The 17300-nt window shown below is 35.6% G+C and overlaps 1 protein-coding gene across 3 annotated transcripts in view; it reads right to left on the bottom strand.

Annotated features, from left to right (window-relative positions):
• SLC4A4 (solute carrier family 4 member 4) overlaps positions 1–17300 on the bottom strand; it is a 388838-nt gene that overhangs the window by 63413 nt on the left and 308125 nt on the right. For all 3 annotated transcript variants that reach the window (XM_004038792.5, XM_031010225.3, XM_019025724.4), the window contains exon 16: positions 10291–10482. In XM_004038792.5, coding sequence (XP_004038840.3) covers positions 10291–10482 — 192 coding nt within the window. The remainder of the gene's footprint in view (positions 1–10290; positions 10483–17300) is intronic.

The raw sequence follows: 17300 nt of genomic DNA, 5'->3' as shown, positions 1-17300 counted from the left end.
TTTCAGTAGAAATGATACCAGCTCTTCTTTGTACATCTGGTAGAATTCAGCTGTGAATCCATCTGGTCCTGGGCTTTTTTGGTTTGTTGGGCTACTTATTACTGCCTCAATTTCAGAACTCATTATTGGTCTATTCAGGGATTCAACTTTCTCCTGGTTCAGTCTTGGGAAGGTGTATGTGTCCAGGAATTTATCCATTTGTTCTGGACTTCCTAGTGTATGTGCATAGAGGTGTTTATATTATAAACACTATTAAGGGATAATATTCTCTAATGGTTGTTTGTATTTCGGTGGGGTCAGTTGTGATATCCCCCTTTATCATTTCTGCTTGTGTTTATTTGAGTCTTCTCTCTTATCTTCTTTATTAGTCTAGATAGTGGCCTATCTATTTTATTAATTTTTTCAAAAAAACCAGCTCCTGGATTTGTTGATATTTTGAAGGGTTTTTCATGTCTCTACCTCATTCAGTTCAGCTCTGATCTTGGTTTTTCTTGTCTTCTGCTAGCTTTCAGGTTTGTTTGCTCTTGGTTCTCCAGTTCTTTTAGCTGTGATGTTAGCTTGTTAACTTGAGATCTTTCTAGCTTTTTGATGTGTGCTTTTAGTGCTATAAAGTTCCCTCTTAACACTGTTTTAGCTACATCCTAGTGATTCTGGTACATTGTCTCTTTGTTCTGATTAGTTTCAAAGAACTTCCTGATTTGTGCCTTAATTTCATTATTTTTTCCAAAAGTCATTCAGGAGCAAGTTGTTCAATTTCCATGTTTTATGGTTTTGAGTGAATTTCTTAATCCTGAGTTCTAATTTGATTACACTGTGGTCCGAGAGGCTGTTATGACTTCAGTTCTTTTGCATCTGCTGAAGAGTGTTTAACTTCCGATTATGTGATGAATTTTAAAGTAAGTGCTGTGTGGTGATGAGAAGAAAGTATATTCTGTTGTTTTGGGGCAGAGAGTTCTGTAGATATCTATCAAGTCTACCTGATGCAGAGCTGAGTTCAGGTCTTGAATACCTTTGTTAATTTTCTCTCTTGATGATATGTCTAATATTGTCAGTGGGGTATTAAAGTCTTGCACCATTATTGTGTGGGAGTCTAAGTCACTCTGAAGGTCTCTAATAACTTGCTTTTTAAAGCTTGGTGCTCCCTTATTGGAAGCATTTCTATTTAGGATAGTTAGCTCTTCTTGTTGAATTGAACCCTTTACCATTATGTAATACCTTTTGTCTTTTTTCATCTTTGTTGATTTGAAGTCTGTTTTGTCAGAAACTAGGATTGTAACCCAAGCTTTTTTTCTGTTTTCCATTTGTTTGGTAAATTTTCCTCCATCCTTTTATTTTAAGCCTATGTGTGTCTTTGCATGTGAGATTGGTCTCTTGAAGACAGAATACAAATGAGTCTTGGTTTGTTATGCAGCTTTCCACTCTGTGTCTTTTAACTGGGGCATTTAGCCCATTTACATGTAAGGTTAGAATTGTTATGTATGGATTTGATCCTGTCATCATGATATTAGCTGGTTATTTTGCAGACTTGTTTATGTGGTCGCCTTATGGTGTCACTGGTCTGTGTACTTCAGTGTGTTTTTGTAGTGGCTGGTAAGGGTTTCTTCTTTCCATATTTAGTGCTTCCTTCAAGAGCTCTTGTAAAGCAGGTCTGGTCATAATGAATTTCCTCAGCATTTGCTTGTCTGAAAATAATTTGATTTCTCCTTTGCTTATGAAGCTTAGTTTGGTGAGATACAATATTCTAGGTTCTATTTTCTTTTCTTTAAGATGTTAAATATTGGCCCCCAATCTCTTCTGGCTCATAGGATTTCCACTGAGAGGCCCACTGTTGGTCTCATGGGCTTCGCTTTGTAGGTGATCTTGCCTTACTTTCTGGCTGCCCTAAACATTTTTTCTTTTGTTTCAACCATGGAGAATCTGATGATTATGTGTCTTGAGGACGATCCTCTTGTGAAGTATCTTGCTGAGGTTCTCTGCATTTCCAAAATTTGAATATTGGCCTGTCTAGCTAGCTTGGGGAAGTTCTCCTGGATGATATCCTGAAATGTGTTTTCCAAACTGGGAGTCAAACTACCTAGTTTGCAGATTATATAAAACTGTATCTAGAAAACCCCATCATCTCAGCCCCAAAGGTTCTTGAGCTGCTAAGCAACTTCAGCTAAGTCTCAGGATAAAAAATCAATGTGCAAAACTCACTAGTATTACTTTAAACCAACCACGGGAAAGTCGAAAGCCAAATCACAAATGAACTCCCATTCACAACTGCCACAAAAAGAATAAAATACCTAGGAATACAGCTAATGATGGAAGTGGACCTCTTCAATAAGAAGTACAAACCACCACTCAAGGAAATCAGAGATGACAGAAACAAATGGAAAAGCATTCCATGCTCATGAATAGGAAGAATCAATATGTTAAAATGTTAAAATGGCCATACTGCCCAAAACAGTTTGAAGATCTAATGCTATTCCAAGTAAAATACTATTGATATTCTTCACAGAATTAGAAAAAACTATTTTAAAATTCATGTGAAACCAAAAAAGAGCCCAAATAGCCAATGCAATCCTAAGCAAAAAGAACAATGCTGGAGGCATCATGCTACCTGACTTCAAACTACAGGGCTACAGAAACCAAACAGCATGGTACTTACTGGTACAAAAACAGACACATAGACCAATGGAACTGAATAGAAAATCAAGAAATAAGACCACACACCTACAACCATCTGACCTTTGACAAACCTGACAAAAACAAACAATGGTGAAATAATTCCCCATTTAATAAATGGTGCCAAGAGAACTAGCTAGCCGTATGTAGAAAATTGAAACTTGTCCTCTTCCTTACACCATATACAAAAATTAACTCAAGATGGATTAAATACTTAATCGTAAAACCCAAAACCATAAAAACCCTAGAAAAAAATCTAGGCAATACTGTTCAGGACACAGGCATGGGCAAAGATTTCATGATGAAGACACCAAAAGCAATTGCAACAAAAGCAAAAATTAACAAACAGAATCTAATTAAACTAGAGAGCTTCTGCCCAGCAAAAGAAATGGTCATCATTGTAAACAGACAACCTACAGAATGGAAGAAAATTTTTGCAGACTATGTATCCGACAAAGGTCTAATATCCAGCATCTATAAGGAACTTAAACAAATTTACAAGAAAAAAACAAAAAATCCCATTTAAAACTGGGCAGAGGACATGAAAAGACGCTTCTCAAAATAAGACATACATGTGGCCAGCAAACATATGAAAAAAAAAACTCAATATTACTAATCATTACAGAAATGCAAATCAAAACTGCAATGAGATACTCTCTCACACCAGTCAGAATGGCTATTATTAAAAAGTCAAAAAATAACAGATGCTGGCAAAGTTGTGGAGAAAAAGCCTTTGGGTATATATCCATTACTGGATATATTTTAAGTTTTATACATATCCATTTTATATATAAAGTTTTATATATCCATTACAGGATATATACCCAAAGGAATATAAATTGTTCAATTATAAAGACACATTCATACATATATTCATTGCAGCACCATTCACAATATCAAAGGCATGAAATCAACCTAAAAGCCCATCAGTCATAGACTGGATAAAGACAATGTGGTACACATACACCATGAAATACTATGCAGCCATAAAATGGAACAAGATCATGTCCTTTGCAGGGACATGGATGGGGCTAGGGGCCATTTATCCTTAGCAAACTAACGCAGGAACAGAAAACCAAATACCACATGTTCTCACTTATAAGTGGAAGTTAAATGATGAGAACACATGGATATATTCAGAAAAACAACACACTCTGGGGTCTGTTGGGAGGGGGAGGTGGGAAGAGGGAGAGAATCAGGAAGAAAAGCTAGTGGATGCTGGGCTTAATACTTGGGTGATGGAATGATCTGTGCAACAAACCACCATGGCACAAATTTACCTATGTAACAAACCTGCACATCCTGTATATGTACCCTGAATTAGAATAGAGGTTGGATATTTAAAAAAATACAAAAAAAGCAAAAAAGAAAAATAATAATAACACCCCCCCATGAAACACAATAAGTCTTCAGTAGGAGGTCCAAAAAAAGAATATTTATAGAATAGATCAAAAGGAATTCAAAATAATGATCTTAAAGAAGCTCAGAGAGATACTATAGAATACAAACAATTCAGTGAAATCAGAAAAATAATTCATGATCTGAATGAAAAATTCAAAAAAGTGAAAGATATCATAAAAAAGAATCAAACAGAAATCTTGGCAGCGAAGAATTTAGTGAAAGAAATAAAAAAATACAACTGATAGCATCAAGAACAGACTAGATCAAGAAGATGAAAGAGTTCCTGAACTTGAAGTCATCTTTTGAATTAACCCAATCAAGTCAGAGGAAAAAATAAATAAGAATTAAGTGAATAAATCTTTGCATTATATGTGTGACAGTGAAAGAAGAGACAAATAAAATAACAGAAAACCTATTTAACAAAATAATGACTGAAAACCTCAAAGTCTTGGGAGAAATATGGATGTCCTGATCCAAGAAGCTCAAAAGTTCCCAACTGGACTGAACCCTAAACAATGTTCTCCAAGGCATATTAATAGTCAAACTGTCAAAAGCTAAAGACAAAGAGAGAATTCTATAAGCTGCAAGAGAAAAGCATCAAGTCACATATAAGAGAATATCCATTAGACAATTAACAGATTTCTCAGCAGAAATCTTGCCAGTCAGGAGAGAATGGGATAATATATTCAAAGTGTGGAAACAAAAACCAACTGTTAGCCAATACCACATCCAGCAAAGCTATAATAAAGATCTTTCCAGACAAGCAAAAGCTGAGGGAATTCCTTATTGCTAGATCAGTCTTATAAAAAATGCTTAAGAGGTACAACTGTAAACAAAAGGATGATATTTATTATCATGAAAATACATGAAAGTATAAAACTCACCAGTAGAGGTAAATTCATAATCAAACACAGAATTATAATGGTGCTACGTAAACCTTTCAATCTCTAGTATGAAGGTTTAAACTTAAAATGGTCGAAAACAAGAAAAGCCATAATTAGTGACTAAGAAACACACAGTAGATAAGAAAGTAAATTAAGGTAACAAACATATAAATTGTGGGAGGGAGCAAAAAAGTCTAAAGTATTTTAACGTGACCAAAGTTAAGTTGTTATCAACTTAAAATAGAGTATTATAATTACAAGACTCATTATGTTAGCCCCATGGCAACCACGAAGATAGAAATTACAGCTGATAAACACATGAGAAAGGGAAAAGACACAAAGCTTAGCACCAAACCGCAGAGGTAAACAAGAGAGGAAGAAAAGAATGAAGGATATTAAAATAATTAAAGTACAATTAACAAAATGATAGGAGTGAGTCCTTAACTATCAATAAAATTCTTGAATGTAAATGAAATTAAGTTCTCCAATGAAAAGATACAGAGGGAATGAATGGACAAAAAAAAAAAAGACCAAACTATAGTTTGCCTACTAGAGATCCCCTCACTATTAAGGACAACAGACTGAAAATGAAAGGATGGAAAAAGATACTCCATGCAAATGGAAACCAAAAGTGATCAGAGGTATCCATATAAAATATACTTAAGTCAAAAACTGTAAAAAGTGACAAAGAAGGTCATTATATAATAATAAAAGAATCGATTCAATAAAACAATTATAAATCTATATGCACCTAATCACAGAGTACCCAAACATATAAAGCAAATATTATTATTCTATCTAAAGGGAGAAACAGAAGACAATACAATAATAGTAAATTTCAATACCCCATTTTCAACAATGGACAGATCGTCTATACAGAAAATCAACAAGGAACATTGGACTTCAGTTGCACCATACATCAAATGGACCTAACAGACCTTTACAGAATATTCCATCCAACTGCTACAGAATACACATTCTTCTCAACTGCATTTGTAACATTCTCCAGGACAGATCATATGCTAGGCTACAAAACTAGTCTTAGAAAATTTAAGAAAACAGAGATCATATGAAGTATCTTTTCTGACCACAATATAAAACTATAAATCAACAATAAGGAAAACTTTGAAACCTTTACAAACACATGGAAGTTTATGCTCCTGAATATGTATGCTACTAAATAACCAATGTGTAAGTAAACAAATTAAAAATGAAATTAATAAATTTGAGACAAATGAGAATGGAAATATATCATACCAAAACCCATGGGACACAACAAAAGCAGTTCTAAGAGTGAAATTTATAGCAATAAATGACTACATCGAAAGAAGATTTCTAATAAACAGCCTAAGGAAGCATGTCAAGGAGCTAGAAAGACAAAAGCAAACTAAACTCAAAATTGTTAGAAAGAAGGAAATAATAAAACTCAAAGAAGAAATAAAGACTAAGACAAGTAAAAAAAATTAACAAAACTAAAAGTTGAGGTTTCTTTAAAGATAAACAAAATCAGCCGGGGTGCAGTGGCTCTCGCCAGTAATCCCAACACTTTGGGAGGCCGAGGCGGGTGGATCACTTGAGATCAGCAGTTCAAGATGAGTCTGGTCAACATAGTGAAACCTCGTCTCCACAAAAAATACAAAAATTAGTGGGCGCAGTGGCAAGCTCCTGTAATCCCAGTTACTCAGGAGGTTGAGGCACGAGAATCCCTTGAACCCAGGAGGCTGAGGTTACAGTGAGCTGAGATGGCACCACTGCTCTCTAGCCTGAGCAACAGAGCAAGGCTCCATCTCAAAAATAAAATAAAATAGGCCAGGCGTGGTGGTTCCCGCCTGTAATCCCAGCACTTCGAGAGGCCTAGGCAGGGGTATCACAAGGTCAGGAGATCAAGACCATCTGGCTATTATGGTGAAACCCCATCTCTACTAAAAATACAAGAAAGATATCCTGTATTCATGAATTTGAAGAATTGGTATTATTAAAAAGTCCATACTACCAAAGCAATCTACTGATGCAAAGCAAACCCTATCCAAATTCCAATGATACGTTTTACACAAATAGAAAAAGTAATCCTAAAATTTGTATCAAATCACAAAAGACCCCAAATAGCCAAACCAATCTTGAGCAAAAAGAGGAAAGCTGGAAGCATCACACTAATCTACTACAAAACTATAGTAATCAAAACAGGATGGTACTGGTAGAAGAACAGACATCTAGACCAACGGGATAGAACAGAGTCCAGGAATAAATCCATGCATTTATGGCCAACTGATTTTCAACAAAGATGCCAAGAACACACAATGGGGTAACAGCAATCTCTTCAATAAATAGTGCTAGGAGAACTAGATATCAACATGCAGAATAATGAAATTAGACCCTCATCTCATACCATATACAATAATCAATTCAAAATGGACTAAGGCCAGGCAGGGTGGCTCACACCTGTAATCCCGGCACTTTGGGAGGCCAAGGCGAGTGGGTCACGAGGTCAGGAGTTCAACACCAGCCTGCCAAGATGGTGAAATCCTGTCTCTACTAAAAATACAAAAAAAAGAAAATAGCCAGGGATTAAAGACTTAAATATAAGACCTGAAACTGTAAAATTATTAAAAGAAAACATAAAGGAAAAGCTCCATGACATTAGTCTGGGCAAAGATTATTGTTAATATCAAATAACCTAACATTACACTTCAACATAAGGTTATTTTTTGACAACAAAAGCAAACATAGACAAACAGGATTGCATCAAACTAAAACTGAACAGCAATTCACCTAATAAATAGACAGAGGACCTGAATAGATGTTTTGCAAAAGAAGAAACATAAATGGCCAAAAGATAAATGAAAAAATGCTCAACATCATGAAGTATCAGGGAACTACAAATTACATCCACAATGAGATATGACCTCACACCTGTTGGGATGGTTATTATCAAAAAGACAAAAGATAAGTGTTGGTGATGATGTGGAGAAAAGGTAACCCTTGTACACTGTTGGTGGGAATGTAAATTAGAACAGCCATTACAAAAAAACAGTATGAAAGTTTCCCCCCAAAAAATAAAAACCAGAACTACTATATGATCCAGCAACCCTACTTCTGTATATGTATCCAAAAGAAATGAAATCATGATCTCAAAGAGATGTCAACACTCTCATGTTCTTTGTAGCATTATTCACAATAGCCAAGATATGGAATCAGCCTAAGTGTTCATCAACAGATGAATAAAGAAAATGTGGCACATATAAACAGTGGAATACTATCCAGCCATAAAACAAAGGAAATTCTGTCATTAGCAATAATTTGGATAAACCTGGAAGACATTATGTGAAGTGAAATGAGCCAAGCACAGACAGACAGACACTACATGATCTCACTTACACGTGAAACCTAAAATGTCAAACTCATATAAGTAGACAGTAGAATGGTGCCTACTGGAGGTGGGGAATGGGAGGATATTGGTCAAAGGGTACAAAGTATCAGACAAGAGGAATATGTCTTTGAGATCCACTGCACAGCATGATGACTATAGCTAATAATAATGTGTTGTATATTTTAAAATTGCTAAAAGAGTAGGTTTTAAATGTTCTCATCACAAAAAGTAAGTATGTGAGGTAATGGATATGTTAATTAGCTTGATTTAATCATTCCACAACATATACATATGTCACATTGTACTCCAGAAATATATAGTTTACATTATTATTGGTCAATTAAGATTTTAAAATTTAGAAAAAGGATCTCCATTCATCTCAAAGTTGAAACTAGTTTATTTTGCAAATTATGACTTATAAGTGCTTCACAAATTTTCCACTTTTCTACTTACTATACTTAAATTATATCAGACTTTGGCAGGTGGTGATGATTTACAAAGTATAAGCCAAAAATACAAACAAACAAAATCCAAGATGCCCAATAAATTACTTATTAAGAAGGAAAAACCTCAAGAGAAAAAAAAAATTGTCCTCAAAGACTTTTACCCAGGAATCTGTTCTACACAAAACTCATACAGTTGAAGAGGTGTATCAAGAAAGCACATTTCCCAGTGTCTTTAAGAACAGGCAGTTAATCTGAATGCATGAAACAGCCAATTCTTAGACAACGCAGAGCTGGGAAAACAGTAACTATCTGCAAAGTACAGATTCTACCAAAAGCCTCAAGTAAGAGAGAGAGTGTGTGTGTTTTTTTGTGTGTATACACACTGTGGGCTAAACAAAGAATGGCTGTGGGTTGAATTCTTTCCACCTGTGGATCACCAGCTTGTAATGCCCATGTTAAGCAGACTAAGTTGAATGCTTCTTTCTAAATTTCACTTTGTGGAAATTTTTCATTCCTTGGGCTATCTACTTCTAGACATTTCATTATCAACCCTTCTGTTTATTTTCAATTTTGTAAGAAGAATCAGAGAGTCAAAAATTTTCTAGGTGAAAGTAAATATATTTTCATTTCCTAGGATTTGGAAAAAGGAATTTCATCAAGTGCATCTCATATTTTAAAATTCTTCCATTCCTTTTACATATAATGCAAGAAGAGCTGTTTCATGAGATGTCAGCTGTACAGAGCAGGTCACTGATATAAATCAGGTGTAATCAAGATTGCCTAAGAAATACTGACATCCTAAACACTAAGAACTGAACTGTAAAGCAAAGGATTATCTTAGTTTGATTCTGCAGGCAAAAAACCAAAATGCCATTAACTAAATATTAGTCTTTTTTTATAGCATCTCCATGAACCCACAGTTTGGACTAAGCTCACTCAGGCATTTTAATGGGAGACAGGATGTTTGCACAACCCAGTTTAATTATCTGTTTCTCTGTACTATGGCATTCATCATTACGGGAAGGAAAGTTTGGCTCATATGACAGTCATATCTTATACCAATACTTGTGTAACAACACAATTTAAGTTACTCCCACAGCCCATAATTCAAGTACTAAAATACTCAAATGTACAGCTGCTGAAGAAATTCTACAACATGGAAATTCCTGATGAACATGAAGAGTTTTTGATTATGTACTTAAACGCAATGAATTTAAAAGGTATTTTTCTTCACTCATGCATTTTTAAATATAATTCATCTCATTTTTTTTTCCTTTCAGCACATTCAGAATTATGAGAGGTATATGACAGAATTATGTGAGAAAGTCCTTGGAAGGTTTTCCAAAGCTTGACTAGACTTACGTTAATAAGTATGCACATGAACAAAGACTGAAGTGTAATTTTTAAAAGGCACAAAATTATATTGGACACATTGAATTACAGGTGCCTTTTTCACCTTGTAAAGTTGTATTATTGTTGATACAGTGTAAATCCAATGAAAATTATTTAAAGTTCAGGTACTTACTGTGGTTGGAAAATAAGGACTAGTTTTGAATTTTTTCAGAGCCATGGAAGAGGTGTAGGTTCCCAAGAAGAGGATAAAAGACATGAGTGTGATATCAGGAACAAAATTACAGTTGTTCCCGACGAGGTTTCCTCCATATTTCGAACACTCCTTCTTCGACAAAAATGCCCAGTCAAAGGTAGTATTGTGGTACTGAAGAAGAAAAACATTAAAATTTTTCTAAAGAACATTGACATAAAAAGCAGCCTTTGATACTTGATGAGCTATAGGAATTATACCAAAAGTTTCTGAAAAACAGTTTGAAAATAAGCACTGGAGGGTGAAACTTGATGAGGTGTTCATGTAATAACAGATAAGATGGGCCAAGAGGGTGGCAATTGTTGAAAATACAATGAGAATGATGCAATTTGTTACCTAGTTTGGGCAACAGCCTTAAAATCGCCCACTTGTTCAACAGAAACCACAAAGTACTTCTTTCCTGCACACCTCCCTGAGAGTAAACTGAGACACATTAATATTCTAAGTCTCAAAATGTAAGACTCTCTAAAACACTTTCCTTTTTCTAAAGTACTTACCTTTGTAAGGCAGAGCTTCTTATGTGTCTACCTGATGGCCCTATGGTTAATGCTCTAAAAGTTGTAATAGGTTAACTACTCACCGAGCACTTTCACAACTATTCTGTTTCTTTTCTAAATACCTAGGGACTGGTGATTTAAGCAATTAAACTATAAAAATGTGGATGGTCCCTGCTTTTTCAATTGCATATTCTAATAAAGTATAGATTTTTTTCTTCTTGACTCTAGGTCAGCATTATGAGCATCTGTTCTTTGTATGTGCTGTGATGCCTTTAAGGCTATGTAGTTGTGTACGGAATATCCATCTCCATGTTACATGGCCTCAAACATATGGTCAGTTTTCATGTATGGCTGTTGTGGGGTCAGTGCTGTGCTTCCCTCTAGCAGCTCACTCTTGTTCCTATTTTTTGTTTCTAATACATAGGACAATCCTTTTGCTAGCATAGTAGATAGGGCCAGCACACCCATCCCCCAGTTGCTCTGAGTACTAGCTGCTCTTAATTCACAGCTGTCTTCTTCTCTAGAGAACTGCCATTAGCCATTTAAGAGCCACCTCACCTGCAATGTAGTGCCCTCTCATAGCCGATTACTGGCCAATACTAACCGGAGTCTAAAACTATACCCTCTTCATCTCCAGGTGAGAGCAACTCTATGCACAATTTATGCTCCACAGCTCCCATGGGATCAGGCTGAAGCAAAACTCAGCTGAAACCATATCCTTGTTTAACTACTTCCCTGTCTTATACTGCTTCTCTCAATCTGTTTTTATTGAGACCACTGTCTCAATAAAGTCACACGCACCCCAAATCCCTATATCTGAATCTGCTTCTATAACAGCCAACTTATTTGAATTACCAGTCAACCAAAAGTTAATGGCCTCTAAGCCTAAAAAACTTTTTCTAAAATATCAGAGTTTGGAGGAAACTTGGATGATTTAATCAGATCTATCATCCTTAGTATTCAATAGTCCTGAAAGATGAACATTCATTCTCTGCCTGAACATTTTATCTGACAAGCAGTCTCCTGGTTGCTCATCCCCTTGCTTAATAAAATTTCTGCACAGATCGCCCTTATACTGATATTTGAATCTTCTTAAATATCCTTTAACTAAGTTTCTTTTGCTATGCACAACACTTTCTTGCATACTGTGACAATCTGGCTCTTTCCTGGGAAGAGATTTTCAAAATTGTACCTATCTAAATGGATGCCAATGTGGTTGGGTGGAAGGGACTGGGTATCTCAGCTTAGAAACATTCTAAATACCCATAACTTACTCCTCTTAGGTCCAGGGCTAATGGATATGTCATACACTATCAGAAGAGTTATTTGAAAACACCTTGCAAATAAATGTGGAAAGATAAATTTCTCCTGTCCTTTGAAGACGAGTTCTACCTCACACCAAACACATCATCAGTGTCTTTTACTATTCAAGGAATTGTCATGATATGAGTAATATAGTCATAAAAGAAGAATCTCTTCCCAGAAAGAGTTCAATTTTTTATAGAGTTCAAAAGGTAAAGTGCTTACATAAGTCAATAAAAAACAAACTATATATCTTTCCCTGAAATATTTTTCCTATAGAAGCTTCAACTTGTAAACAGCTGAACTGCATTCTTGCTTTTATCAAACTCTGCTTCTGAAAGGTGATTAATCATATCTCATTTTGTTTTTGAGGTTTCTGCATATGGATGTTTATAGCAGCATACATTTAAAGTTTAGAAGTCATAATAGCTAACAGGTTTCTTTGTTTTAAAGTCAGCAAAAATTTAACATAATTTCACTTCAGCACTTTAATACCAGCAGAATTCTTCTCTATAAGTAGAGTTGCCCACAGATAAGTTGCATTAAAGCAATCCTGACAGGAAGTTCTATTGATTTTCTTACAGAGATTCAGGTTGAGGTGAAGACTATACAGATGTACATGAAATGACAGACATGTCTTCTTGCTTACATCAACTTAAAATGCCAAATGATCACTATTTTGTAAGCCTCAAATGATTCTTTGTATCACTATCCAGAAACTTGAGTCTCCAAATACCACCTTTCATTAAGGACTTCAGTATAAAAACTGTAGGTGGCATGCATATATCTCAGCATATTTGGCATTTCAGAATACAAAGTTTCCCATAAAACTTAAATTCTAGCTAATAAACAATTCTATTTAGATATCACTGAAAATACATCTATATTATCTGTATTATTTCAATGTTATTGTTCCACATAAGCTGATGTCAGTGAAGGTTAATTCCATAAAACTTCAGGCAGGGTCCATTTCACCAACAAACTTACCTATGACCACTGCTACGCCTGATGTTCAAGCCACTATTGTCTCCTCTGGCCTTAATGCAGGAGACCCTTAACTCATCTCACTGCTACTGCCCTCTAGCCCTTACAAGTGGTTCTCACATCTCTATGGTTTTGATCTTTATTTCCTATGCAAAATTCTATACATACTGTTTAAACGGTTAAATCAGAACTTTAAGAACAAGCCAGTACTGGCATGGTGGCTCACATCTGTAATTCCAGCACTTAGGGAGGCCAAGGCAGGAGGAGCACTTGAAACCAGGAATTTGAGACTAGCCTGGGCAACATAGCAAGACCTCATCTCCGTTAATTTTTTTTTTTAATTAGCCAGGCTAAGTGGTGCATGCCTGTGGTCCTAGCTACTCTGGAGACTGAGGCAGGAGGATCACTTCAGCCCAGGAGTTTGATGTTACAGTAAGCTATGATTGTGCCGCTACATGCCAGCCTGGGCAACAGAGCAAAATCCTGTCTCTGAAGAAAACAAAGAACAAGACAAATGGGAACACAATCTCAGAAGTCCTTTCTGCCTGTTAGAATTCTCTTAGCACATTATCTGTTTTCCTTATGATGCTTGTAATGTTTTATTACAATTATATTGTAGCTTCCTCAATATTCACTGTTGTAAGTTTGAAAATATTCAGAGAGATATCTAGTGGGTCTGAGACCTGGATCTAGGAGAGATGTCAAGTTTAGAGACATCTACTTAGGAGTCATCAGGAAAGAGCTGATCACTGGAGTTGTAAGACAATAAAACTACAAGGAAAAAATGTGCAGGAAGAAAGAGTGTAAAACATCTAGGGTATCCACAATGGAAGTGAAGATACCACAAAACACTATGAAAAAGTCATCAGAGTGATGGGTAAAAGAAGTACAATGAGCTGAGAAATGCGTGGGAGTGAAAAAATTGCAATGGCAATTACAGACTATTTTTTCAAGAAATACTATAACAAAAGAATAGGTTAGAATATGCAAATTGCAAGGTTAAGTCAAGTTCTTTGGGGTTGGCAAAAACTTTTGAGGTGTTTATAGTGGATGAGAAATAATCTGGTTATGGGGATGAAAAGGAAAAGAGATTGATGGAAAATGCAAGAATGGAGAAAGGAGAGAGAGAGAGGGAGGGAGGAAGAGAGAGGGACGGAGAAAGCGAGAGAGAGAGAGAAATGCCCCAGGACTTAGTAACTGTTTTGACTAAGGATGGATAAAAGCTAAAAATGATAAATGTATGGTGCCTGAGGACCAAAGGGACTGTGCATCAATAAGGAAAAAAAAGAAAAGAGCAGAGCAAGACAGTAGCAGAATTCAATTTGGGATACATTAGGCACTGAAGAAATCATTGTTGATTGAACAAACGAAATCCGTCATCATGTCTGGAATATATGACATATTCAAGGAAGATATCTACCAATTTATCTACTCTTTTTATCTGGAGGACAAAATTATATTAAAATAAACTTTCAATTTAGAGTTGCTGGGTAAAATGTAGGATGCCCAGTTACATTTGAATTTCAGGTAAACAACAAATAGTATTTTCAGTATAAGTGTTTCATATGTAACATTTAGGACATATTTATACTACAATTATTCAATATTTATTTAAAATTCATCTTTAACTGGGCATGTTTTATTTTTGTTTGCTAAATCTGGCAAAACTATTTCAATTAGATATAGAATATTTTGAGTTAACAGTCACATCTAGAAAATAGAAAAATGTGGCCACAGGAAAATAGAAAATGCACTGAGACCCAAGTGCATGAATGAACGAATGTAACCTTTACAGGTACAATAAAGATAAATAAAACAACAACTTTTAAAACTTTCCCTAGAGAAATAAAGTATGTTAACTTAAATATTAACTAATAATATAACCCAGTAAAAGGAAGTATCTAAATGAGTGGTATGAAGATCAGATGGTCAGAAGAGGGAATAATCATCTTCATTGAGTACAGAGAAAACAAAATTTAAACTAAGCCCTAAAAGAAGGACTGGTTTTTGCAGAACTCTCATATTCAAAGGGCAGCAGGAGTAAGAGTAGAAGGACAGCAAAACTGTAACAAAAGGGAATAAAAGCGACAAACTTTAGATGTGCATTTCTTTCTGCACTGGCAGCAAAAAAGAGGTAAAGTATTAGAGAGAGAGACATCAAGAGCAAAGATGCTGATATGGGAACATACAATGCTTCATTCAGTTTTAAAGACTTACTGAATGCTCACCTGTGTGGGGATCTAACAGCGAATAGACCAGATGGGCTGAAGCAGATTGTTTAGGTAAATGGGTACTGGGGGAAAAGATTTAAAGAAAATGATCAAGTTGCTGAGGATCTTAACTGTGGTAAATCTCATGAAAAGAGATTTCAATCTATTTTTTGAGATATCTTTTTCAAGAGAATAACCGTTATACTGAGTGGATCTGCTCACAATTCTGAAAAGTAGAATGCATACCAAAGGATTTATTTTAAAATTTAAAAGACCACAGTATCCTCCCAAAAGGAAAAAGTGAGGGATAATATGAGACAGGATGGACAAAATGTTCAAAGCCATTGAAGCTAGGTGATGCGTATATGGGGCTTCACTGCTTTATTCTATTTTAGTGCATATTTAAAATTTTACGTAATACTTTCAAAAGTAGGAATGTGTAATCTTCAAGGAGATTTAAGGACAGAATGGTTTTTACACTTGACTTTCTCGGTGGGAGAAAATCACAAGGATGCTTTGCACAAGAATATTAATACGACAATCCATTTCCCATGAAATGAATGTTAATTCCTAGAATCATCATGAAGGTTCTTAGTCCCATGATTAACAGCATCTCTGGGTAGTATAATAAGTAATAATAATAATAATAATAATAATTAAAGGTTCTGTATTACAGTAGATCCTCAATGTCATCAATAGGTTCATGGAAACTGCAACTTTAAGCAAAATGATGTATAACCACCAGTTTTACCATAGGCTAATCACTATAAGCAAGAGTTAAGTCCCTATGGCATATTCCTGGTCACAAAAACATCACCAAACTTCTAAATAAAGATCAAAACATTTCTAATATTAAATGTTAAAATAAATGTGAGCTATACATACATTTAAGAAAGATTAGTAAAAATAAGTAAGATAATTATTATCATTCCAGGTCAGGGTTGTGAGTGGTCAGAGCCTATCCCGGCAGCTCAGGGTGCAAGTCAGGAACTATCCCTAGACAGGACACTATCCCATCACAGGGTGCACTCACACACACACCCACACTCAGTCTGACTGGGAAATTAAGACACGCCAATGAACCTAATATGCATGTGTTTGGGATGTGGAAGGAAACCAGAGTGCCTAGTGAAAACCCATGCAGACATGAGAAGAACGTGCAAACTCCACATAGGCAGTAGCCTGAGAGTCAATTTCTCTTTTTTTCATCAACGTTATAATGAAATGGTGTAATCTGAGGACGTGCTGTAGCCCTTTTGAGTACTGACTGATAAAACATGTGCTTTTAAAAATATAAATTAGCATGATACCACTAATAAAAGCCTCAAGGTTAAGTTGTTGATGTACTTATTTAGAGTTTTTTCCCCCACAGTGGTGAGCCAGATTTGCAGTAATCTGAAATCTTACCTTATCATCTACAGCATGCATTTGAGTTACAGTTGTCTGTACCATTATAAGATATCAAGATAAACTGGTTGTTCTGCTTGTGATTGGGATTATAGAAAATTGTGAGAGGCCATCACTCCCATCCTAACAACCAAAGCAAGCTAGATACCCTATAAAAATCATAGTTTTAAAAAACTCACCATTAAGATGAGGAAAAAAGTCAAGCATTTTTTATTTTATTATTTATTTATTTTTAAGATATTAATACATAGTCTCACTCTATTGCTCAGTCTGGAGTGCAGTGGTATGATTGTAGCTCACTGTAACCCTACAGGTGTGTGCCATCATGCCCAACTCATTTTTCTATTTAACGAATTTTTAATGGCTACATGCAGACTGGGGTGACAGAGCAGAATTCGGAGGAGTCCCAGGCATAGATCAAGCCTGCATCCACTCACCAAATTTTCTCACGGTCTTTGCCAAGTGCATGGGTAATACACGAAAGACTGGGGGTTGGACAGGAAAGCTAAAAGAGTTCCCCCTTAGATACATG

Source organism: Gorilla gorilla, chromosome 3, assembly GCF_029281585.2.
Source record: "Gorilla gorilla gorilla isolate KB3781 chromosome 3, NHGRI_mGorGor1-v2.1_pri, whole genome shotgun sequence".
Taxonomy (NCBI): domain Eukaryota; kingdom Metazoa; phylum Chordata; class Mammalia; order Primates; family Hominidae; genus Gorilla; species Gorilla gorilla.
This window is presented reverse-complemented; position numbering and strand designations above follow the sequence as displayed.